Raw genomic sequence first — 24,494 nt, forward strand, 5'->3', positions numbered from 1 at the left:
ATGTCATTTAAATCATAAACTTTTAAATAAAGGTCATTTAAACCATAAACTTGTAAATGTGTGTCATTTAAACCATGAACTTTCAAATTTCTGTCATATAAACCATAAACTTGTTCTGGGCGTTCGGTGAAAACTATACAACCTGAAAATTTTGGTTATCGAAGCAAACCAAAAAAAGAAAGCCTAACTGTTCGGCGCAATTGATTTGGATAATCGGATTTTGGTTCAGTTCAGTAATCGGACCGATTGGTTTATTAGAAACCGCAGAAGTATATAAGCCTAATCGGTTAAACCATTTAACCCTAGTTTAGTTTCTCTCTTCTTTCTTTGACTCTGCCTCATGATGCGATTCTGAAAAAGAGAAAGAAGAACATCAATTCATCATTCTTTTTCGATCTTTGTCATGTTTTTTGTGTCTTTTTGTATTTGTATTGAGTCTTTTTCATTTATTAGGAATTTAGGACACTACATTAGAGTTTGAAGGATTGACTAGAGTTTGAAGTATTGATCATATTTTTCATATATTATGGTTTAAATGACATAAAATTAAAAGTTCATGGTTTAAATGACATACATTTACAAGTTCATGGTTTAAATGACCTATATTTAAAACTTCATGGTTTAAATGACATTTATTCGAATTAAAACTTCCATCAAAACGACGTCGTTTTGCTAGTAACGGAGTGATTAACGACATAGTAACGTTTGTTAATAGGTCAATATCGGATTTCACGTCATGTCTTTTTTGGGTTGGTCAACGAAATTTCATGTTTAAAAAAGCTAGTTAACAAAACTTGATGTTTTAAATGACCTACAACAAAGTTCATGGTTTAAATAACCAAAATTTGAAAGTTTATAGTTTAAATAACATTTTTCCCAAAAATATTTCATACGCAATTATTTATAGTTTTAAAAAATAAGCAATTCTCGAATATAAATCCACCATTTTTTTTTATGTATATTTTTGAATTCGAATTTAAATTATCAAATTATGTTACATGGTGGTGATATGATATCTTTTAAAACTAGCACATTACACAGTTCCTCGTCATTTGTGAAGAACTTAAAAGTTGCAAGTCATAACTTATGACATCTTTATTTTTATATAAGTCAAATTTTCTATATCAAAAGCAATTGACTAGTTAATAAAGCATATAATAAACTATTATATAGGCTTTTGGTTCATGACAACTAGCAGCCTTAACAATAATATCTTAGCTGTTTACAGGAGTGATGAGTCCTTCAAAAAATAAATTAAGAAAGTATCCAAGTGGAGTCGTGGAGAGTGGAGACAATGAGTCCTTCAAAAAATTAGCCTCTGGTCCATTTTTTTATCAGCTAACATTTGAGAAACTAATAAAAAAGACTTGTCAACAGTTATTGTTGTATTTTTATTTTTACTTTGATTCATATTTTTATGGTAAATTGCAATAAGGTCTCCGAAGTTTCTTAATCCTTTCAACCCAACCTCGTGAGATTTTGACCTTACGTTAAACTGACGCTATAGACAACTGTATTGTCTCTTTAAAGTTTAAGAGAAAAGTTTAACAACAAATGTTTTTTAATTTAGTCTCCTCAATTTGTTCGTATTCTTTTAGAGTATGTGGTGATCCAAATGAAAGTAAAGTCACCGAATCCAAATATCCAATCTAGTAGACATTAAAACAGCGCGACGATTAAACTAATTCATCCACTATATATGAAACTACGTACGAACAATTCTGATTTCTGAGAAAAGAAAAGGGTAAATGGAAAAGAAAAAAAAAAGATTATTAAAATAGATATCTCTTGAAGCGTAGTTTTTTTTTTTTTTTTTTTTTTTTTTTAAATTAAATTTGGCCAGTATTTTATGTCTAGGTTTGAAGAAAATAGATGAAGACTACACTTAACGTTTAATTTCCTTAGTTTCTTTTTATAGAAAGAGAAAGGTGTAATTTGTTTAGTTAAGATAGTTATTGGTCTATTTTGCTAATAACTCTTTGACACTTAATATATTACTTGGGATTACAGAGAAGCATATAATGACGTCTTCTCGTTTCACTTGGGGATCTCATCAAACCTCTTTGATTCATTCTCACTTATATCGATCCAGAAATGGACACAACAGCAGTAAACCTACCCGTTCATGAGCATCCTCTTTTTTCCTACAGCTCGATTGGTTATCGGTGAATGTGATGGCTGCCATGTAAAGGATACCATTTACTGCGGCTACTACTGCAATGAACCTTACTGTTTCGTTTGGTTTCATAAGGAGTGCGCCGAGGCCCCAGGAGAGATCATCAACCATAGTTTCCACGCCCAATATGCTCTCCTGTTCTCTAATGACACGAGAGATGGTATATGCGATTTGTGTGGACAACAGCTATCCTTTCCGTCTTATAGTTGTTCCACATGCGAGCTCAAGGTGGATTTGGCTTGTGGGATGAAACCATCACCACATGCTATCGAGCATCCGCTGTGCCATGAGCACCCTCTTGTTTTCTTGAAGATACGGGAGGAGAAGGTCCCTTGTGAATTATGTAAGGAGTCTATTGATGGACGACCATCCTATTCATGTCTTGAATGCCATGTGTACTTTCACGTGAATTGCGTTCATCTCTCCAAAGAGGTAAATCACCCTTGCCACTCTAATCATCCTCTCGAGTTAATCACATCTGAATCACTTACGGATGATGTTGAGAAGACTTGTCTTTTATGTAAAGAATTACCAGGAAACATGCTTTATCGTTGTTCCACATGCAACTTCGCAGTGTGCCTTGGTTGTACCAAAAAGCCACCACCCCGTGTTATTGAGCATAGCAAGACCCACAAGCATCCACTTACTCTCTTTTCAAAGAGAATCTCATTTACATGTGACATTTGTGGAGAAGAAAGCAAGTTCGAGTTGTATGTATGTCTTCAGTGTGATTTTTTCACTGAAAGATGTTGTATCGGCTTACCCCGCGTCATCAATATCAATCGTCACGATCATCGAATTTATTTCACTCATCATCTCGGTGTTGGGTGTTTGACATGCGGAGTTTGTCGGGAAAGTTTAAGTCAATACTATGGGGCTTATTCTTGCTCTATTTGCCCTGGATATGCAGTTCATCCTAAATGTGCAGTGAGATATGACCTATGGGATCATGTTGATTTGGAAGGGGTTCCTGATGAAACCGAAGATATTTCACCATTCGAGGTTGTAGGCGATAACTTGATATGTCATTTTCTTCATGACAAACATACTCTAAAGCTCCACAGGGACAACGCGATTATTTCATGAGGAGCACATATGTGAAGCATGTATCCAACAAGTTGGACGTGGCTCCATCTACGTTTGTGAGGAAGAGGAATGTCACTTTGTTCTTCATGAAAAGTGTGCTAATCTTTCTAAGAAGAAAAGAGTTGTCTTTGGCACGAGGCCATACACATTAATGGGAGCTCATAGCACAGCTGTAGTCGACTGCACTATGTGTAGAACATTATCTGACGGTTTCAAGTACAGCTCCCATGAATGGTGGGATATAGATATACATTGTGGTTCCTTTAATGAGCCGTTCGTCCATGATGGCCATGAACATCCCTTATATTTTTCTAAATATGATGACCACTACTGTGATGGATGCTATAACAGTATAGATAGCCATTTTCTCGGTTGTGATGTTTGTGATTTTGACTTGTGTTTGTATTGTGCTAGTTTGCCAAAAAAAGATATGGCATAGGAACGATGGGCACCCTCTCACTTTGTTTTGTGGCGAAGAGGAAGAGGCGAGTGGAAAATATTGGTGCGACATTTGTGAGATGGAATTAGATCCAAGTATATGGTTATACATGTGTTCTGATTGTGGAGTCACTTTACATGTTCAATGCGTACTAGGAGATTTCTCACGTCTGATGCCAGGACGCATCTTCTGTTTTGGAGAAAAAGAAATTGATGTTGAGGTAGTTCATAACAATCACAACACTCGGCCATTATGCATCCAATGTCACACTCGATGCAAAGACTCGGTCATCATAAAGATTCTTAATGAAGCCAATGGATATATTTGTTCTCGTTCATGTTTATCTAGTTATTTGGGTGAAGAAGTTTGAACTTATGCAGTGTCGGCTCAAGGTTTTTAGGGCCCTGGGCAAATTTTTTTTTTTTTTGAATAAAAGGCCAAATTTTTTTTAACCTATGTTATATGTTGAAAAATATGGATTTATTTTGATAATATATAAACACTTAACAAGATTATAAAAATTTATTTTCGTTCTGTTATTGGAGTCAGTTGAAATAATTGTAGAAGATAAAATATCTTTTTAGTTATTCACTCATCAAAATAAATACTTAAAAACATATTTTAATATATTATTTTATTTTACAAATTTTGTTTTTGTCTCTTTTATTTTACATATATTTTTGTACCCTTTTATCTTGCATTATTTTTTTGTGCCCTTTATCTTGCATTATTTTTTTTTGTGTCCATTTATCTTACATTATTATTTTTTTTGCGCCTTTTATCTTATAAATTTTTTTTTATATAGAAAAAAAAAATTATTTGCCTCTTACATCTCACAAATGTCGCACCGCTTGTCCCCTAGTTAAGCCGGCATTGAACTTATGTTTAATGAGTGGTTTGTTGTATTGCACCATTCAAATTTTGTTGTTATATTTTCTTCATCCGGTTTGACAATTAGTTGAAACTTTTCTTTACTAGGGACTAGACTATCCTTGAGTAAAGTGAAACTGCTTTAGCTTCAAGTCTACGTCTTATATATAAGCCCCAAACCATTTTGACAGCGCCTTCATTTCTTGTTTGAACTAGCTTTTTGCAAAGCAAAGGCTTATACGGGAGCTTGTACATGTAGTGGGATGGTTCGTCCAGTCACAATCTGGTGTGGTGAGTTCGACACCACAATATAACTTTAGGGGATCTTGTCCACAATATAACTTTAGGTAAAGCGTGTACATGTAGTTTGGATGGTTTGTCCAGACACAATATATTTATCTGGTGAATTTTACCCCGCATCTCATGCATGAAGTTTATTTAAATTATGTTTGATAGAAGACAATAATAACCAAGACAAGATATGTAAATAACAAAAAAAATATTTTAAACATATTATGTAGCTTGTGTACTACTATAGATTTGATAAAAATATATTGTAAGAAAAAACTTAGTTACAACTGAAGATGAAATACAAAATATGAATTACATGTATTTTGGAAAGTGAAGCATTTTAAATAATACGTTTAAATATGAACTACTTGTATCATTTATCGAATATGCCATTTTCTACTAATATCGTTTTAATCAGTTTGAATAATTTAGTAATATTAAGAGAAGATAACATTTGAAAGTTCTAATTACAAGGTAAATTATCTAACAACTATTAAATGTTATGGTAGAAAATACATATTCATTTTTCATTTAACATTACTTCACTTTTCATTCTTGTTTTGTGTTTTCCTAAAAATAACTCAGATTATCTAACATCTAATTCTTATATTTTTTTTCTTATTACAAATTCTTTTTAATCTTGGTTCTTTACCTTCTTTTCAAAATTCTTATATATATGTTTCTGTAATAGGTCATAAATCAAGGTAAATACAACAACTAATTAATTAATGTCCAAAATGTACTATAGATTTGATAAAAATATATTTTGAGAAAAAACTTAGTTACCACAATTGAAGATGAAAAAAAAAAATATGAATTAAATGTATTGAAAAGTGAAGCATTTTAAATAATACATTTAAATATGAACTACTTCTATTATTTATTGAATATGTCATTTCCGACTAATACTGTTTGAATCAGTTTGAATGATTTGGTAATATTTGGAGAGATAACATTTGAAAATTCTAATTACAAGGTAATTACCTAACAACTATTAGATGTTATGGTAGAAAATACATTTTTATTTTTCATTTAACATTTTTTCACTTTTCATTCTTGTTTTGTGTTTTCTTAAAAAACAACTATGATTATCTAACATTTATGTCTTATATATTTGTTTTTTTTCTTATTACACAAATTATGTTTTATCTTGGTTCTTTACCTTCTTTTCAAAATTCTTATATATATATATTTCTGTAATAGGTCATAAATCAAGGTAAATACAACAACTAATTAATTAATATCCAAAATGTACTATAGATTTGATAAAAATATATTTTGAGAAAAAACTTAGTTACCACAATTGAAGATGAAAAAAAAAAATATGAATTACATGTATTGGAAAGTGAAGCATTTTAAATAATACATTTAAATATGACTCTACTTGTATCATTTATTGAATATGCCATTTCTGACTAATATTGTTTGATTCCGTTTGAATGATTTGGTAATATTTGGAGAGATAACATTTGAAAGTTCTAGTTACAAGGTAATTACCTAACAACTATTAGATGTTATGGTAGAAAATACATTTTCATTTTTCATTTAACATTAATTCACTTTTCATTATTGTTTTGTGTTTTCCTAAAAAATAACTATGATTATCTAACATCTAATTCTTATATATTTGTTTTTTTTTCTTATTACAAATTCTGTTTTATCTTGGTTCTTTACCTTCTTTTCAAAATTCTTATATATATTTCTGGAATAGGTCATAAATCAAGGTAAATACAACAACTAATTAATTAATGTCCAAAATGTACTATAGATTTGATAAGGAATATTCTATGTAATATTCCCTAAAACTTGTACTATAAATAGCGAGGCTTGGTGAAGAGTTTCATTCAAGCTTGAGCAAGTGAGTTTGAGTGAGATTCTTTAGAGTAATTGTAATCCTTTGAGTGTTTAAATAATAAAGCATATCCCTTTGTATAAAGATCTTTCTTATATCCTTACATATTCATTCCAAAAACACTTCCTAAACACTTAGCCTTAATTGATCCTAAAAATCTCCTTAGTGGTTGTACCACTATGTGTGTGTAATTTTGCTATCAGAGCCATGACAGTCTAAACTCTAGCTCTTCTCTTCCGGAGAGGTAATATGCCATGACGTTGTCTTCTACTATGCTAGTAAGAAAGTATGCTCTGTGGTTGCCATATTAATGGATCCTCCACATCAGAAATCTAACTATGCTAAGAAAAAAGGTATGGAGAAAATTTTCTATGAGGTTGTGATGCTCGAAGTACCTTGAGGCTTTTGGTATAGTAGATGTGTTGCCTTGGTGTGCGTAGCTAAGCACATCTTGATTGTTTTCTCTATATTAGTAGTACATAAAAGAAAACAAGGAGACAACTTATGGATTGTTATTACTTCAAAGGTTAGAAGAGAGTTATATCATTCTGTCTTGGTTTCTGGTTCTATCCTATATTATGGAAAGTTCTTCTTCTTTGTCTAAAGCTCCCTCTTTTCGACGATCAAATTCTAAAAAAGTTGATTACTTATATGAAGTAGAGTATGTGAGTGATGATAGTAAAGTTCCTATTACCCAACTCGCGTTACTTAATCCTTACAAAGCTTTCACCAAACCAAATTCCACTTTTCCAAAAGTCATTCGTCAAGTGTTCGTCCCAAACAAGCATAACGCCAAGGAGCTCATTCTAGCATCTCCGTTAGAACAACATCTCATCCCGGCGACAGAAACAGAACAAATGATTCCCCTCAGAATCAATGAAGGCATGATACATCATTGGCGAACTCAAGGATATACCCATCTTCAATATGGAGCAATACGCTTGGCGCTAACACTTCATGGCAAAAAAGACTTACCAGTTGTGGCACGAGTAGCTCTCCTTGACACCCGATACAGAGAATATCAGAACGCTTGCATTGCAAATATCCAGACAGCACCAAGCGCTGGCACTGTTTCTGTCACCCTTTTCCCTAATTTCAACATGGCATTAGAAGACCCACAAATATATCAGAACATGCAAATCCAGTTGCAAATCACATGCGCCCCACAGATTGGAAACATGTATGCAGCAACACTCCACCATCAAATGGCATATAGAGTCCAAAATCATGCAATGGACTTAAGTCTCCCCAGAGACACTGACGATGTGTTACTCATACAATTGGAGTCACAACACAGCCCATCGTGCATCCATATTCCTAGACAGATTCCTAGAGATGAGCTTGTCAAGTTACTTCCAGAATCATGGGTTACCAATTACGAAAAACACCATGACTGGAGCATTCCAATACAATCGGTAGATTCTTCTATTCATAGAAGAAAAGATGGATCTGTAGAGATTGCTTTTGAGCAACAAGAAGAAAAGTCAAGACCGACGACTTTCTGCACAGAAATCAACACAATTACTTCTTTTGAAGACGCTCAAATCTTGGAGTTCAATCCACGTTTATCTGGTGTTCCAATCTCATCTTTTGATTCTCTAGGAAAACCCATTTACTCATTCCAAGATGAAGAAGGCCACAAATTCTTTGATGTTTGTGATTGCCAACATTGTCAGATGAATAGCTCCGATGATGATGACATCCCAAAGCGTAGGAGAAAAAAGAAAAAGAAAACTTCACAACAAATCCTCAAAGAACGATATGAATCCGGAGACCCACAAGTTGGCCTTCTCGGAGAACCAAGTGGCAAGAATTTTGAATATTATGTATTGTATTCTGGTGGACAAGGGTGGGCAAAAAATCCGTAATAAAAAAAACGAACAGAACCATACCGATATAAATGGTTTGGTTTGTTGGATATTGAATATTAAAATTCAAATTATTTAGATTCAGCATGAAACAAAAAAAATTGTGTTAGCGATCAATGATTCATTGATTTGTTAGTTATCTAAGAAGACACAAATTTATAATAAACATATGCAACCATATATTTTTTTAAAATAAATATATTATATAGATATTTTATGGTAAAAGACTAAACTCTACAATGAACAGACACAACTGTATGACATTTTAAAAATATATATAAAACATTATTTAACGAAAATGTCCTCCTTTTATATTGAAGTGACAAATCAAAATTATTGTTTTTCTTCTAATAGTAAAATTTTATCTGGAAAAAAATACCATTTAAAACGATTCATTTCACGTTTACTGCAATTAAAACGTCCAACACAAATGAAAAATATATAAGTTTGTCATATAACTTGAGGATATCTTTTCAGATCATGAATTTGTAGTAATGTTAATGCAGAATCCAAATTCTGATATATGCAACCTATATAAACTGCTTGGTGATGTTAAGATGGGTCTAACTTGCCCATTAAAACCCTGCTCATTTAGTAATATACCCTTTTAGTCCCTTTTATAGTAAAACCTCTATAAATTAATACTCTATATATTAATAAACACTATAAATTAATATATTTTGCTAGTCCCAAGTCGTGACAATGTAAAAAATAACAAAATTCGATAAAATAATAAAATAATATTTTTTTTGAAATCTCTATGTAAAATATGGCCCCAATAATATCATAAATTAATAATCATGTAAATTATATATATATATATATATGCTGATATAATAAAGTATATTTCTCTTAAAGCTCATATTTATAATACAATTGTTATGTTGTATCTTCAAATTATAATGATATAAAATATTCTATAACATTTCATAAAAATAACTAAAACGTTTTAAAGTTATCAATTTCTAAATGTGCATCATTTACATTTGATAGTTTGATAGACTATTAAAATACGACAACTGATATTTTTATTCATAAATTTGAATATATGTATGTCATGTATATAACTGAATTTGTCTATAGTATTTGTAATTTATTTTCAATAATGTTTCTAAATATTTCAAATTCAATTCCAATACCGTAATATTTACAACATCCAAAATTCTAATCTTATTTTACTAAAATTATCTCAATTCATAATTTTTGAAACTTTAAACAATATATCTATAAATTAATAATTATTATTTTACACTATAAAATAATTATTATTAATTTATAGATAAATTAATATCACTATAAGTTAATAAAATGTCTTGCAACATTATTAATTTATAGAAGTTTTACTGTATATGCTACCCATTTAGAACCCTACCCATTTATTTTTGTTGTTTTTACAAGTGCCCATTTAGGCTTTTATGATTTTTTTCTACAGTAACTTTTGAACAGAGTTTAATTTGTTGCAAAGTGAAAGTTATAATATGTCCAAAACTGAGTTTGTTGCTAATTATAATATGCTACAATTATAATTTGTTGCAAAATTTAAAATTATAATATATTAAAAAAAGGAACACGAATACACGATCATATATACTATAATAGATAGATAGATTACAACAAAGTAATCAAAGTACCAATCCAAACATCTTCACAAGTCATCTTTATTACCATATTCAAAAGTAAAAGTCAAATCCAAAGGTTCACTATATAATTCATCTAACTCTTGGAAAAAGACTTTAGGTATTTTCATTAAATTTTTATATTTAAAATTAACTAAAAGTTGTAAATTAGATTCATCATTCCAAAAATCTTTTTTTAAATCAAGATTTGGAGGAATTTCTTTACTTTTAAAAGAATGAATGCTAGAGAATAATTTAGAAAGCTGTAAAAACTGTTGAAATTGAAATTTTATATTATTTTGTATCATGGTAAATAAATAAAAACAGTTCACACAGACAAATATATATATATATATATATATATGAATATTCGAATAAACACAATTTTACAATGAACAGTTGCAATTTTACAAAAAAAAAACCCATTACAATGCACAATCGCAACATTCGTAAAACACAATTTTGGTAGCATTTATTCAGATTGCTATCATTTATATATTATGCGTTATTTTATTTAATTTAATACTTCTCAAATTTGTTGCTTGTGGCAATAGAATCTTTACTAGTTCTGACAATTTAATTAGGATTTCCCTTTATACTCCATAAACTTCAAGTTTTTGTGAGAATTATGGAGTGCTACTACTACTAGACATGTTTTATATATCTCATAAATCTATTTGCACCTTTAAATGTATGGAATATTCTCTTTGTCTTCAGCAAAAAACCATTATCGACCCTCGGATAAAAGGTTTACAAGTGATTCTAACAATCACAATATGTATCTACTGTTACACTCGTTGCAACATTGAATTGCCTTAGATCAACATCCCCGTCATTCTAAAGGATCGTAATCACTTACTAGATACAGTACAAAAAATATTGAATTGCCTTTATGGAAAAGAAAGACAAAACAAAATGGCTTCGCCCGGGTTCGAATCGGAGACCTTCAGTGTGTTAGACTGATGTGATAACCAACTACACCACGAAACCTTCATGCGTTAGCTCAACCAAAATTATTTATATTACAAAGTGTAGCATTTTAACCCCTTTCCCTTGTGTCGGCTCAACCTTGGGCTTTAGCAATAGCCGAACCTTTTCTTCTTCTCTCATCGCCTCTCTCTCCTTTGTCATTATATTCTCTAACCTCCGCCGTCCAAAGAGAAACGTCAATCGGAGAAATTTTCGAGATGTCGACTGGATTAGATATGTCTCTCGACGATATGATCGCCAAGAACCGTAAGTCTCGTGGTGGAGCCGGCCCCGCCCGTGGATCTGGATCTGGTTCCGGATCCGGACCGGGTCCAACTCGTCGCAACAACCCTAATCGGAAATCAAACCGATCTGCTCCATACCAATCAGCCAAGGTCCAAATCCCGATCTACATCTGTTCTTTCTCTCTTCTTCTTCCTCTCTAGTTTGGCCGGATCTTTCTTCTCAGATCTGCCGATTCATAATGGAAATAGACTCTGCGTTGACGTTTTCTTTATATAAAAAATCTCTCAAAAAGTGGAAAAAACAAAAAATCAAACAAACGGATTCATTTGGTTGTATAGGCGCCGGAGTCCACCTGGGGTCACGACATGTTCTCCGATAGATCTGAAGATTTCCCTTCCCGTTCCAGCCGTTCTTCCGCCGGAATCGAAACTGGAACCAAGCTTTACATCTCCAATTTGGATTACGGTGTCATGAACGAAGACATTAAGGTACCAATATTGTTCTTTACCCTAATTCTCTTGTTACTCTGCCTCATTAGCAATTTGTATTGTAGCTACTAGTTAGGGTTTTGTGGATTCAACCATCGTCTTTAACTTAATGAATTCGTTGTTAATATGGATATGTTTTGTGTTAATTTGCAGGAACTATTTGCTGAAGTTGGGGAACTTAAACGCTACACAGTCCATTTCGATAGGAGTGGAAGATCTAGGGTACTTGAGATGATAGTTTTTGTTGCACATATGTCTTTCCTCTCTAGTTGAGTCTTGAAGACTTAAGTATTGTATACTACTTTATTACCATTAGGGAACCGCTGAAGTAGTGTACTCTCGGCGTGGTGATGCACTCGCAGCTGTGAAGAAGTATAACGATGTTCAACTGGATGGAAAACCCATGAAGATAGAGATTGTGGGCACCAATCTTCAATCCGCTGCAGCACCTTCTGGTAGATCTGCAAATGGAAACTCCAATGGTGGTCCATGGAGGTGAGATTCTACACATTGCTCATTGTGTATTTTATGTAATAAAGCTTCTTTGATCTTGTGAGTTTTATTGAAAGTGTGTGTCTTGCTGTGTTAGCAGAGGAGGACAAGGGAGAGGTGGTCAACAACGTGGTGGTGGCCGTAGTGGTGGTCGAGGAGCTGGTGGCCGAGGTGGTGGTCGAGGAGCCGGTGGCAGACGTCCTGGTAAGGGCCCTGCAGAGAAGATATCTGCTGAAGATCTTGATGCAGATCTTGATAAGTATCATTCTGGAGATATGGAGACAAACTAAGGAAAAGTGACTGAGCTTCTCAAACCGCAAGGGGGTTTAGGAGGGAAGGAATCTGAGATAAACGGTTGCCAGAGGCTTTGGCCACTTAGAGCCTTTTTGGCTGTGTGCTGTTCATTTGTTTCATTAGAATGACTATATAGAATTGAGAATCTGTGTTAGACTTTAATTTAAAAGTTGTTGTTTATCGTAAAAAGGCAGAGGAAGGAATACCAGTTTCATCTACAGATCATATGCGTCAAACAAGTTCTCAGAAACCAGGCTTGCTTACAAGACTTCTAAATCTGCTTAAAAATTTGTATGCCGTCTCTTTTCTTATTCAGAAACCAGTATTTTGATTGAATTGTTTTGTCTGCATCAAACCGTTGAACAAAATTGTTGTATAGTCTTACAAAACACGTCAAACTTTGGTTTAGTCAAAAGAAAATTTCTAATGGAAGAACAAACGGATGAAATTGGTTCTTCTACAAAAAGTGGATTTGGTCACACAATACATCATCCAATACATCATCCTCTATAGCAAAATACCAATTTAAACAATGACACACGCCAAAAGCTATTCCATAGGATATTTCATACAACGGATTCTATCTTCTCCATAGAAAGCAATACGGATGAAGTTAAGGCTCTCTGGTTTGCCTCCGTGACCAAAACCACATTACTGTATATACACAAGGATTGGATTCATGCTGTAAGCTTCATCAAAACGAAAGGCTATTTAGCTCTGCCTTGGCTTTTCTCGCCGTGAAAAGATGAGCCTTACGATAGAATATAGTACCGCCTTAATGCAAGAAACCACAAAATTCCAACACGAGGATGGCCAGTACCACGGATATAGCAGCCTGAAAAATAGACTAATGAGATGCCTCGGGTAACGCCCAACCTGCAAGACAAAAGTATATATTACAAGCCAAGCCTTATCCATATCTGTGATCTACTTGCAAGTGTTAAAGACATTCAACGGGTGAATTTGGGACTGTTTTGCTGAGCTCTGGGTCCTTCTAGATATATAAGAGGTTTCTCAGATAGTCTTTAAAAACAGTGCACTTATGGACCTCTCGCAGTCAAAACAATGGGTTTAAATCTGACTTTTATCACAAGGAAATACTCACGGGAAAGAGGGAATCCAAAGAATCCCAGGCTGCATGACGGACAGCTCTTGTCGGGTACATTGGACCTCCAGGAGATGTAAAACTATATAAACATGCCTTTAACCTCGTGCTAGTGGTCATTCTCAGTTCCATACCTGCAGATGTAATTCAACATTGCTTATACTTTGATGATTCCATGTTAGAGGCTGCATTAAGCCAAGTTCCTAAAGGAGATAAATGTACCTTGAAGAATCTTCATCTGAGAAAGATAATGTAGCAACACCGGTTCCACCTTCAGTTTTTGCAGCTGCATTACAAAAAAAGTATTAGATCGGTGATGTGTTTCTTTTTTTGAGATAAAATTGTAGATAGTCATAAAGTATTTGCTGCTTCTATACCTGATCAGTAAGTTCGATCACAAGGAAATCTCCCGGTCCTCCTATCAAGAAAGCATTTGGAAACTCTGGAAAGTTCCTCAAGAAGCTATCGAGTTTATCCACTGCACAACAATTTGTCAGGGAACAAGAAGAAACGTTTTGGTTCCAATGATAACTTTTCAGAGAAAGGTGTACTACCTGAATTGTAAAAGAAAATGAACCTTGAGAGCAAGAGATACAGCTCCCTCTGAGCCTAAAATTAGGTATAAGAGTGTCAATTTACAGACAGAAATCAGTTCAACCATCATGATAATGTTGAAAAAACAATCACCTGAACGGGAATTTTTTTCAATCGGATCGGTTCCAATGCAACTTCCTCAAGAAGATACTAGGAGAACACAGAGACGGTTAGTTACAATATCCAATTGCCATGAAAACTTGAGCGTGTGATAGTGACAACCAGATTTGACAAGTACAAAGCGATATTTACTGGCTAGAAGATCTATCAGAGATTAAACAAGGTAACATCATAGAAGAGGAGATGATGATCTTTAGCATGTGTGGTTTATATGTTCTAGCTCAAAGATGTTGAGAACAAAATCTTACTGTATATATTAATAACTAAAGTTCCTAATATACGTAAAATTATCCAACACAAGAAGATGGAAAACTATGATATATCTGAGGAAAAGAAGATACCCGAAAGAGACTTTGGAAGCGCCTTGTATTAGTCTGGATGTCTATCCTGCAATTAATATAATAAGTAGATTATCACCTGTTACCCTCATAATCTCATATTGCTTTGCAAGGCAATCTAAAGTAGGAAAAGAGTTGGAAAGACTATCATATCACTTCTTAACAAACTAAAAAATTAGTACTAAAATTAGGCCAATGCCACAACTACAGATCCAAAGTACACAACGTAAACCTAGTGAGGTATACACACTGAACCAAGCGATTCAGCATGATGTAAAGATGTCAATTTTTAATGCCAGAGAGTTCATAAATTATACCAGAAGACATTTGTTGCTCCCTGCACCAGAGCCGAAGAATATCGCAGGAGTATTGCTTGATTGTCAAGCTCAACCTCAAACAGCTGAGAAGGATAATAGAAACATGTTCAAAACAATGGACTAAAGACAATGCAAAGAGTAAACCTCAGGGGACTGATAATAAACACTAAAAACAAAATCGCAAGATTTCACAATTACCTACCCATTTATGAAACAGTAGAGAGAATATATGTGATGCAAAGGACTGACTCCAGAGCTGAACCATCAAATCAAGAATATCTTTCCCCCTCTCAGAGACTTTCACATAATAATCAGCAAGAACGTCGAAAAAACACAATGGACCATCAGCATCAGCTTCATCAGAAGAAATCACATCTTCTTCTTTGCTAAGGATCACATCTGCTTATAAAATTCCAGTTCCAATAAGTTGAATTCCAAAAGATGCAAACAGATTCATGAAACAATTTCACCAAAATAGTGTTTGTTAACCAACCTTTGGCTCGTTCGTCAACTTCGAGAGCTATATCAGCGAATAAGTCCTGTAACAAGTTGCGTGTTTGTGCTGGAGAGACAACAGCCTATACAAAGATCACAAGTCCTTAAAATGACAAAAAAATCCAGAAATCTAGCCGGATAAACAAAATCAGATTGCATGAAGATGATCTCTTAATCGGAAACCCGTAGATTCTCAAAATTGAAACAAAACTAAGTATTCTAAATGCATGTATAGTGAAATCATCAATCTAACGCATGTGTCATGAGGAACTGAAATCGAAATCTGTGTGTTTCTGGGTAAAATCGAAACCGATCAACACAAAATCGAGATCTCTGGAAGGGGGGGGGGGGGGGAAAGCAAACCCGTGTAAGCTTCTTTTTAATCTCCTGAGTAAGAGCTTCAAGATAAGCAGACCTCCGTGAAGAAGACGAAGACGGCGATGAAACTTTCTCCATTCTAAAAAAAAAACCACTGATCCAAAACTACCACATGCGGGTCACCGCCTCGATCTATCGATAGAATGAGAGAAAGGATTCGAGAGATTTGATGACAATGATTGTTTCTTCTTTATTCAAATTTTAATTTTATCCTGAGAAATCAATCAATCAATCCACGAATGGGGTCTCTCTGGATTTAAATTAGTTTGTAGAGCTTTTTGCTAACTGTGTAACTACGATTAAGACAGGAGAGGAGAATAGAGAATAGATTGTTTTGAAACGACGTCGTTAAGGAACAGTGATGACGTGTCGCTTTGATAAAACCACGTGTACACCCTTAGGCCACTCCTGTGAAAGTTGTATGTGAATTTTGCGTCACTATGGGTATGGTGTTTGAGTAGCTTCGTTAACTTGTCGTGGATTTGTATCTTTTTCAAAATTTGTTATGCAATACGACACTTTTGTATCTATTTTTAGAAATTTACAAAAATCTGATTCATTGGATTGGAGCAATTCCTTAAGATATTCATTATCTGCTTTTCTTAAGTTATGGATCGAGACATCATTATTCACTCGTGGCAAAGAGATAATGTATTAAAACCAAATAATACCATACATGGCGTGAAACGGTGAAAGTAAAGTTTACCCGCAAAGACTAAAAGCTTCTTCTTCTTTATTCAAAACTTGAACCTGACGTCTCGTCTTCTTCATCCGGCCCGGTGCATAATTTTATTGGGCCTCGGATTGTTATTGGACAAACAAGTTTGGACACTTTAGTCCACATTAGTATTTCGTTTTTTATGATAGTAATGAAACGAAAAGCCCAAGTAATATTATCATTAGACGAGTACCAACACGTCGATGGCCAATCGTCTAAGTACTGGGTTCACGGCTACCGATTTACAGGTCTGGTTCAATTGTCAGATTCACAATTTCAAAGCGAGGAGGTTATAAACAAAAATTAAGAGTCGGATCTATCGAGTAATCGAAGCTAATTTTAATTCCATTGTTGATAAATTTGCAAATGAGAAAACACATTACTAAAGAAGACAACAAAATTAAGGAAACGAAGTCTTGCAACATTTGCTAAAATACCCACATTGAGAGTTCTCGAAAACCTAATTTTTTTCAGAGACAGATCTACAAACACAGATCTACAAACACAAATCTTAAGAAGCCCTTAACCGCCGAATCCGTAGAGAGTCCTTCCTTGCCTCTTGAGAGCGTAGACGACATCCATGGCGGTGACAGTCTTCCTCCTAGCGTGCTCGGTGTAGGTAACAGCGTCACGGATCACGTTCTCCAAAAAGATCTTGAGGACTCCACGTGTCTCTTCGTAGATGAGACCACTGATACGCTTGACTCCACCTCTACGAGCCAACCTTCGGATCGCCGGCTTGGTGATTCCTTGGATGTTGTCTCTCAGAACCTTCCTGTGACGCTTCGCTCCTCCTTTCCCCAATCCTTTTCCTCCCTTTCCACGACCCGACATTTTTTTTTCACAGAAGAACTAGTTTTCCTTTTTTTGTTGTTTGTAAAAGAATGAATTGCTTTTGATTCTGAGAAAGTGACGGGAGTATGGTTTGTTTATATATAAGAGGGGTTTTGTTTTGAACCATCCGATTTAATATTCCATCCAACGGCTGTTAATATCGATCCTCGTCAATAATGAAATAACATAAAAGCCGTCGATTGTTTTAAATCAACGGTTATTAATAGCGATCCGCGTGATACACATACACCGAGTGTTTCTTCAATCTTCAGTTTCGAAATCGAAACTCAACTTTTTATAATTTGCACTTCACTCTTTTTATTCTGGGGAAATTTCATATTTGGCCAAGTTTTTAAATACGATGCGTCTCGACAACTGACTTATACGCCGTCGTTTGTTAAGTACTGTATCTAAAAAAAACCCAAATTGCTTAAACCCTAATCGGAAAAAAAAATCTCTGACGACCAAAAAAAATAATTCGGAAAAATCTCTCTCTGATGGGATTCTTCGATCTAAGTATTCCGTACAATGAGCCGCCAAGATCAGGCGGTAAGGAAGTCGCCGGCGGGAAAGCTTTGCGGTTAAAGCTCGCCACGAAAGCCATGGAGCTGGGCTATGTTGGGATCGCACATAATCGTTCGATCAAAGGCGTGATGTCTGCCAAGGACTCGTGTACGATCCCTCTTCTCACTCTTGGATCACTTATCAAAGTCGCTCCGCGGTTAGCTTCCTCTGTTGGGTTCCATCGCGATTTACTAGGCGTTCCGCGAGCAACTCCGTTTCGGCAGTACACGCGTCTCACGGTTCATGTTGAGAGTAATGCTCAGTGTCAGAGTTTGAATTCTGGGAATCCGATTCTAAAGAGTTATGATATTATTGCTGTTAGGCCGATGAATCAGAACGCCTTCGATTATGCTTGTGAGAAAGCTGAGGTTTGTACTTCTCTCTCCCCCAATTGAGTTTTTTTTTTTTTTTTTTCTGGTAAAAATTCAATCTTTAGTGTGGGATTAATCAGTTTTTGTAGCTCAACTGAAGATATGGAGTTAACTCTTAGTTTGTTGTTTCGTTTCCTAGGTTGATATGATTTCGATTGATTTCACAGACAAGATGTTATTCCGATTGAAGCATCCGATGGTTAAAGCTGCTATTCAGGTTTGTGATTCTCTGAACTTTAGAGTGGACATTGTTTCATGTTATAAGAAGAGTGTTTGTGTTATCTCATTGTTTTTTCTTTGCTTCAACTTGATGAATTTTTCTTATGTGCAGCGAGGGATTTACTTTGAAATCAAGTACTCTGATTTCCTAATGGATGCACAAACGAGGAGACAAGTTATATCGAATGCTAAGGTGAAATTTTTTGATGAATTAGGCTCAAGTATCACATTGTATATTTGTTTTTGTAGTGTGACGGATGATTTTTATGTTGCTCTTTCTGTGGTAAAAGTGTGCTGTCAATTATGTGAAGTTGCTTATATTGTCTTGTGATATGGTATTTCTAGTTACTGGTGGATTGGACTAGGGGGAAGAATCTGATTATATCAAGTGGTGCTCCTTCAGTCACAGAAATTAGAGGTCCAAACGATGTCATAAATCTCATGTCCTTGCTTGGACTCTCTCCTGAAAGAGCCAGAGCTGCCATTTCAAAAAATTGTAGGTATGTATCCAATTCTTCTAGCAATTGTTGTACTTATGTGATGCAGTTTAGCGTATATTTATGTCACTGAGGATGGATTTTGAATCGCTTTCAGGAATATGATAGCCAAGGTTTTAAAGAAAAAACGGTTCCACAAAGAAGCTGTCAGGGTTGAATTACTTTCTTCTGGTGATACATTTAGCCTCGACCAGCCTCTGTCTGGAGATTGCATGAAATGGGATCCCCTTTCGAGTGGTGAAGGTGACATGCTTTTGGATGATCTTGCAAAGGCTTTTGATGCCACTAATGTTGTGGCGCACAAATCCTCTAAGGCTATTGATTTCGCCTCTGTTCTCGATGGCTTGCCAACACATGGTTTCCGGGTTGGGGATATTGTAGGAACTGAACCATTGACTCAGACTCCTGCAGCTATGGTGATTGACGCACAGGTGCACAGTAATCAAGTTTCTGAAGTACCTATTGCTGTGGCAGCTTCATCTGATGATAATCCTCAGGAAATCGAAACCATAAGCCAAATTGACATGCACATGTCTGAAGATGACAGTAAGGTGGAACCTACAACAGATGTCCGCAGAAAAGAAGCAATTACCCTAAGAAAATGCAGTGCCAGCCATGGCCAGGGGGTTTTGGTGAAAAACCATACAGCTGCTTCCTTTACACTGATAAAATGTACAAAGTCAGATGCAGCTTCGGATGTTAGCATGAACATTGAGTCGACTTCCGAAGGTGGATCAATGTCACCATCAAAAAGCGATCATGGGATCTCACAAAGTCCTGTTAAAGTGATAAACATGGGAAAGACTGCTTTCGATGAAGTCTCAGTGGACGAGAACAACAAACAAAGAGTTAACACTGGTCATACTAGTAATGATGAGATGCATATCACTGAGCCTGGCCACCACGCATCCATTGATGAAGAGAAGCATATCGCTGAGCCTAAACAACACACATCCATTGCTGATGAGATGAAAATTGATTACATGGAGGTGACAGTGGAAGACCAGACGCATGAAACAGGTGACAGTAATATTAATCTTCCTAACTTATCCTCTGAGACTACCGATTTGCTAAGAGAATCAGGTAAATCTCTCAGTCCAGAGGCGGTTGGACAAGAACACGACCAAGTGTCAAGATTAGAGTCCAAGGAGACAGAGCTTGAGGAAGAGGAGGCATCAGTGCCATACGACAACCCCTTTGAGAGAACAATGGAAGAGAAGAAGGTGGAAGAGTCAACAATTGAAGACAACAAGGAAGTTAAGACTGAAACTGAAACTAATGACCAATCCCAAGTCCAATCCTCTGGAAGTAACAATGACACAATATCAGGTAGGAGATCTAAATTTCCTCATTTGCAAATCTAACCTAACATAAGCTTGGACTAAGGATTCAGTCTTATATTATCTCGATCCATAATGTAGGTAAGACGCAAGCTAAGAGGAGTAGAGTTCGATTGCCGCAACTAGTGCCTTTCAAGCCTTTTCTACTCCAGTCAAGATTCAAACGAATCAGTAGAAAAAGAAAACATGGAAGAGCTTGATCAATTCTTAAAACCCTAGATAAGTTTTGTGCATTAATTTATATACCCACGCAAGTCTCGTGGTTTCAGTGTTGAACCGATTATAAAAGTGGGGGAAAAGAAAGCATCTAATTTATATTCTCTAGGGTTGATTCTTTGTGTTCAAGAAAAAAGGCTTTTAATTATAATAATAAAAAGAACAAAAAAAATAAGTTAAACAAATATTAAGAGTGGAGAGTCGGTAAATCTACCGCCGGCCGACAAAAGTCGGGGACAATATCGCCGGAGGGCCTACAACTCCCTCCCTCCATAGCCTTTGCTAAAGAAGAAAGACTGCTCTCTTTCCTTTTTCAAAACTACTACTTTATTTAAGTTTAGTCTAGAAGCATTATTCTTCACATTATTACTAATCTCATTGTGAAAAGTTAGTTTTACAACAAAATATGTCTAGTGTGTTTTGTTTTTTTTTTCTTTCCTTTCTTACTTATTTATGAGAATGTATGTCTTAGTTGATTTATTTAATTTAGTTTATTTGAGTGGAACCTTCTTTGATATCTTAAGAATTTCCAAGGTATAAAATATGTGTGCTTTTGGAGATTGCTAGTACTTAGTAGCACGATGTGTAATCAAACGTGAGAGTAATGAAATCATCAGAGTAACATGGCCATGTTCATTATATGTTTTTTCAATGCTAAAAGTTATCATCTTTGTACTTTCTAAATACTTTTGTAAATCAAGTTGCTTAAAAAGAAATTTCAGACCATTAAGGAACATACTTAACTATGCATAAACTATTTATGGGTCCATGTTAGTAATAATGATATGCGAAGAAGAATTTGTTTTTAGTTTGAGAGTTCGATTATTACTTTTGATCGTTTTATTTTTTTTGTTTGTTGTCTACAACTCACATACGGATTATCGAATTTAATTTATGGAAATAATACGGCAACGACATTTTAGAGAATTTAGGGTCGACGAACTCCATGCCATGCGAATAAGAGATTGACAAAATGGCATATACCACCAGTCCAAAAATTGTCTGGTCAGTGAAGATCGACTATTTTGGAAATATCTCCGACCAAAATTACAAAATATGTTATTCTTATATACAAAGAAAGCACAAAACCTACATGAGTTTTGTTTAGCAACATGGGGCAATCATTTTAACCAAAAACAAGTTGAAGTGCCATATATATAAACATATACTGTATGAAAGAAAAACAAACATAAATACATAATTAGAAAAGATTAGTTAAGGAAGTGATTAGCCGTGAAAGAATCAAGAAAAGATGCCCACGTGTCAACATCTCCAACCACGGCTTCCATAACATCAACTTGTTCTTGTTGTGACATCTCATCGTTTCTTGCAAATCTCCCTCTTATTCTTGGCCTACTGTCCGCTAATGTCTTCCTGCATTCATACTAATTTCCAAAAAAAATTATTATTAAACCTGTCCCAAAATCAATGTGATAGCTAGATCATTTACAATTTAAAAACTTCGTTTCAAAAAATTATAACTCGCACAGAGAGAATGTCTAACTGAGAGTCTGAGACACGGTTTTAATATGTTAGTATACCATATATACGAATACTCCAATAATCTTTAATCGGGAAATGTTTTCTTCCTTAATATTTTCGGGACATTATCGTATAAATAACTAATGGAGAAATAAACTTATACTGTAGCAACCTTGGAGCTTGATCATGTGTCTATCTCAAAAGATTCCTTAGACCCAAATCTGATGTGACAGAACATTAATTCTCATTCACATACTCCTATAATATCAAATGAAATTCTATTTTATGTTCCAAGATAAGATTAAAAAAGAAAAATTCAATGTTACTTTTTTAGTGATAAGAGTGCTTGCTTGATATGATACATTGAGCCAGTTTTTTCTTTTTTCTTTTCTAATTTGGTCAACGAATCATTTTATTTTATATCAAATGTGATGAATTTGTGTCTTATAAAACATTAATTTTAGAAAAAAAGTTATAGAATACATTTGATGATTTTAATAAATTAGATATATGCGCATCGCCAAATGCTTTTGTATGAAATTGTACATAATTAATCATAGTTGATATTAATAGACACAATAGTAGGAAACTATACGTTTGATTAGAAAATGGAAGGGTTGGCATACAATAAGTGTGCAGGTGCATGTCACTGTATCATACAACTACACTACATGTCAAGTCTTAAAAAGTTTCCATGCGACACATATATATACATGTTGAATATGTAAGGTTAGGTATACAAGTACTCTATGTGTTTGAAGACATATTATGAATCAAAAGATATAAAATAAATTAATTTAGAGCAAACATAGATACAAATGTAAAACATATTTAAAATTAAATTACCTTAATCCTCTTGTTGAAATTCCTAAGGTTTCGTTTGCTACGATATTTCTCGATCTTCTCTTTCTTCTCCTCGGGGCTGTACTTATAGGCTTTGCTCATTCCTTCTATGATTGCATTACTTTCACTCCACACCGCACTGCTCTCTCTTCTGCTAATTCTCTACACAAAGCAAAACAGTTTCGTTTTATGTCATGATAGAAAAGTTAACGTTTGAATATCAAGTTATTTTGCGTTTCCATGTCATACTTTTGTAATGATCATAACCAAAAAAAACGCAATCGGAGCTAATAGGTTGGTATCAATATATATGTCATGCAAGTGTGTATATATAATAATATTACTTACGGGTAGATCTCCGGCGCTAAGGGCCCGTCTCACTGGCCCATCATCATCGTTAACGTAATCGTGGGCCGGCGCAAAATTACCGGAAAAGCCATTATGGCTACTAACACTCCTCTGCATAGCAAGACTCTCTCCACCGCTCCCCATAGAGCTCGGCGAGTCGCAACTGCTGCTTCCGCCACCACCGTTCATGCAAGAATCAAAGTAACCGAACCCTGAAACGGCCTCGGCAGAGAATAGAGAGTTGTGGCTCATCATAAGAAGCGGAAGAGGCGTAGGAGGCTGGAACTGATGATGATGATAATGATCATCATCATGCAGCAGAGGAGGAGTCACTATGTTTTCGGAGTATAGGAAACATGGACAATTGTGGCCGGAGGTGATGGAAGAGCTGATGTGTCCACACATGGCGGGTTATGTGTCTTTGTGTGTTTTGTTTATGTGTGTGAGTGTGAGTGAAAACTCCCAAGTGGTTTGGTTTCTATTTAAACAGAGAGCAAAGGAGAAGCCAGAAGCTGACATCATTGATCGTCATCGTTTAGTCAACTGACTTAACCGTTGACTTCTTTTGACTGACTATTAAAAAAAGGAATCTAAAATAGCCTTTCGTTTTCACGTTGTTTCTATCTCACTCCCTCACCCGCTATTATTTCGTTTATTTTCTTCATACATAATTGAATCTAATTAACATGTATCATACAAAGTTGAATTTGGATAACTGAAATGATAATTATTTTTTCATGTACCAGGCCTTTAATTGAAAACAAAAATCAAATTCTTATTTTTATAAATATATGGGTCATTGTTTAATATGCTATCGATTATAAATACAAATAAAGAGAGCTAGTAACAATATAATTATTATAATAGAAAAAATTATTCTATTGAAATTTTCGATATAACATACAATATTTATAATTATGTCAATTTAAATTCCGATATAACATATTTATAATATTTAAAAATTCAATATAAAATTTTGTTAAAATGTATATTTTTGAATCTTTAGTCACTATTAGTAAAAATATAAA

The 24,494-nt window shown here is 34.6% G+C and overlaps 5 protein-coding genes, 1 non-coding gene and 1 pseudogene across 8 annotated transcripts; 3 read left to right on the plus strand and 4 right to left on the minus strand.

The window, feature by feature from the left end:
* The first annotated feature begins 2,071 nt into the window (after window positions 1–2,071).
* LOC104726592 (uncharacterized) lies at window positions 2,072–4,211 on the plus strand (annotated as a pseudogene).
* Window positions 4,212–11,114: 6,903 nt separating this feature from the next.
* TRNAV-AAC (transfer RNA valine (anticodon AAC)) lies at window positions 11,115–11,188 on the minus strand. The gene has a single exon. It is a non-coding gene; the product is annotated as a tRNA-Val (tRNA).
* On the plus strand, window positions 11,137–12,907 carry LOC104726593 (THO complex subunit 4A). The gene is made up of 5 exons (XM_010445481.3): window positions 11,137–11,562; window positions 11,752–11,901; window positions 12,055–12,123; window positions 12,218–12,396; window positions 12,494–12,907. The coding sequence occupies exons 1-5, from the start codon at window positions 11,386–11,388 to the stop codon at window positions 12,681–12,683; spliced, it is 765 nt and encodes a 254-aa protein (XP_010443783.1). The 5' UTR covers window positions 11,137–11,385; the 3' UTR covers window positions 12,684–12,907.
* A 184-nt stretch (window positions 12,908–13,091) lies between these two features.
* Window positions 13,092–16,384, minus strand: LOC104726594 (uncharacterized). Its single transcript, XM_010445482.3, has 11 exons — window positions 16,020–16,384; window positions 15,655–15,739; window positions 15,364–15,560; window positions 15,162–15,244; window positions 14,848–14,893; window positions 14,480–14,536; window positions 14,347–14,401; window positions 14,170–14,270; window positions 14,015–14,078; window positions 13,793–13,926; window positions 13,092–13,563 (listed from the first exon to the last, which is right to left on the minus strand). Exons 1-11 carry the CDS (start codon window positions 16,110–16,112, stop codon window positions 13,399–13,401), a joined length of 1,080 nt encoding a protein of 359 aa, XP_010443784.1. The 5' UTR covers window positions 16,113–16,384; the 3' UTR covers window positions 13,092–13,398.
* A 692-nt stretch (window positions 16,385–17,076) lies between these two features.
* Window positions 17,077–17,795, minus strand: LOC104726595 (histone H4). The gene has a single exon (XM_010445483.3). It carries the CDS (start codon window positions 17,584–17,586, stop codon window positions 17,275–17,277), a length of 312 nt encoding a protein of 103 aa, XP_010443785.1. The 5' UTR covers window positions 17,587–17,795; the 3' UTR covers window positions 17,077–17,274.
* A 61-nt stretch (window positions 17,796–17,856) lies between these two features.
* Window positions 17,857–20,899, plus strand: LOC104726596 (protein GAMETOPHYTE DEFECTIVE 1). Of its 3 annotated transcripts, XR_015572088.1 has the most exons (7): window positions 17,893–18,518; window positions 18,661–18,738; window positions 18,853–18,933; window positions 19,086–19,240; window positions 19,335–20,257; window positions 20,334–20,566; window positions 20,659–20,899. XR_015572088.1 is itself a non-coding variant. In XM_010445484.3 (6 exons), the coding sequence occupies exons 1-6, from the start codon at window positions 18,084–18,086 to the stop codon at window positions 20,775–20,777; spliced, it is 2,100 nt and encodes a 699-aa protein (XP_010443786.2). In that variant the 5' UTR covers window positions 17,857–18,083; the 3' UTR covers window positions 20,778–20,899. The 3 variants fall into 3 exon arrangements, 2 of the variants coding, with proteins under 2 accessions (XP_010443786.2, XP_087330679.1); XM_010445484.3 differs by having other exon boundaries at window positions 17,857–18,518; window positions 19,335–20,566; XM_087474553.1 differs by lacking the exons at window positions 17,893–18,518; window positions 18,661–18,738; window positions 18,853–18,933 and having other exon boundaries at window positions 19,107–19,236; window positions 19,335–20,566.
* A 941-nt stretch (window positions 20,900–21,840) lies between these two features.
* LOC104726597 (uncharacterized) lies at window positions 21,841–24,016 on the minus strand. Its single transcript, XM_010445487.3, has 3 exons — window positions 23,467–24,016; window positions 23,122–23,280; window positions 21,841–22,178 (listed from the first exon to the last, which is right to left on the minus strand). The coding sequence occupies exons 1-3, from the start codon at window positions 23,869–23,871 to the stop codon at window positions 22,005–22,007; spliced, it is 738 nt and encodes a 245-aa protein (XP_010443789.1). The 5' UTR covers window positions 23,872–24,016; the 3' UTR covers window positions 21,841–22,004.
* Window positions 24,017–24,494: the final 478 nt, after the last annotated feature.

The sequence above is a fragment of the Camelina sativa genome, chromosome 11 (assembly GCF_030686135.1).
Source record: "Camelina sativa cultivar CO46 ecotype springtype chromosome 11, ASM3068613v1".
Classification (NCBI taxonomy): Eukaryota; Viridiplantae; Streptophyta; class Magnoliopsida; order Brassicales; family Brassicaceae; genus Camelina; species Camelina sativa.

Bases quoted from the DNA above. Each gene is read 5' to 3' on its own strand.
- LOC104726593 (XM_010445481.3), top strand. From the start codon at position 11,386: ATGTCGACTGGATTAGATATGTCTCTCGACGATATGATCGCCAAGAAC. The intron at 11,902-12,054 runs GTACCAATATTG...GTTAATTTGCAG, and splicing joins TCATGAACGAAGACATTAAG to GAACTATTTGCTGAAGTTGG. The intron at 12,124-12,217 runs GTACTTGAGATG...TATTACCATTAG, and splicing joins ATAGGAGTGGAAGATCTAGG to GGAACCGCTGAAGTAGTGTA.
- LOC104726594 (XM_010445482.3), bottom strand. From the start codon at position 16,112: ATGGAGAAAGTTTCATCGCCGTCTTCGTCTTCTTCACGGAGGTCTGCT. The intron at 14,537-14,847 runs GTATCTTCTTTT...GTGTTCTCCTAG, and splicing joins GCTTCCAAAGTCTCTTTCGG to TATCTTCTTGAGGAAGTTGC. The intron at 14,402-14,479 runs GTGATTGTTTTT...ACCTAATTTTAG, and splicing joins TGAAAAAAATTCCCGTTCAG to GCTCAGAGGGAGCTGTATCT.
- LOC104726595 (XM_010445483.3), bottom strand. From the start codon at position 17,586: ATGTCGGGTCGTGGAAAGGGAGGAAAAGGATTGGGGAAAGGAGGAGCG.
- LOC104726596 (XM_010445484.3), top strand. From the start codon at position 18,084: ATGGGATTCTTCGATCTAAGTATTCCGTACAATGAGCCGCCAAGATCA. The intron at 18,934-19,085 runs GTGAAATTTTTT...TGGTATTTCTAG, and splicing joins AAGTTATATCGAATGCTAAG to TTACTGGTGGATTGGACTAG. The intron at 20,567-20,658 runs GTAGGAGATCTA...TCCATAATGTAG, and splicing joins TAACAATGACACAATATCAG to GTAAGACGCAAGCTAAGAGG.
- LOC104726597 (XM_010445487.3), bottom strand. From the start codon at position 23,871: ATGTGTGGACACATCAGCTCTTCCATCACCTCCGGCCACAATTGTCCA. The intron at 23,281-23,466 runs GTAAGTAATATT...TGCTTTGTGTAG, and splicing joins TTAGCGCCGGAGATCTACCC to AGAATTAGCAGAAGAGAGAG. The intron at 22,179-23,121 runs GTAATTTAATTT...TTTGGAAATTAG, and splicing joins ATTTCAACAAGAGGATTAAG to TATGAATGCAGGAAGACATT.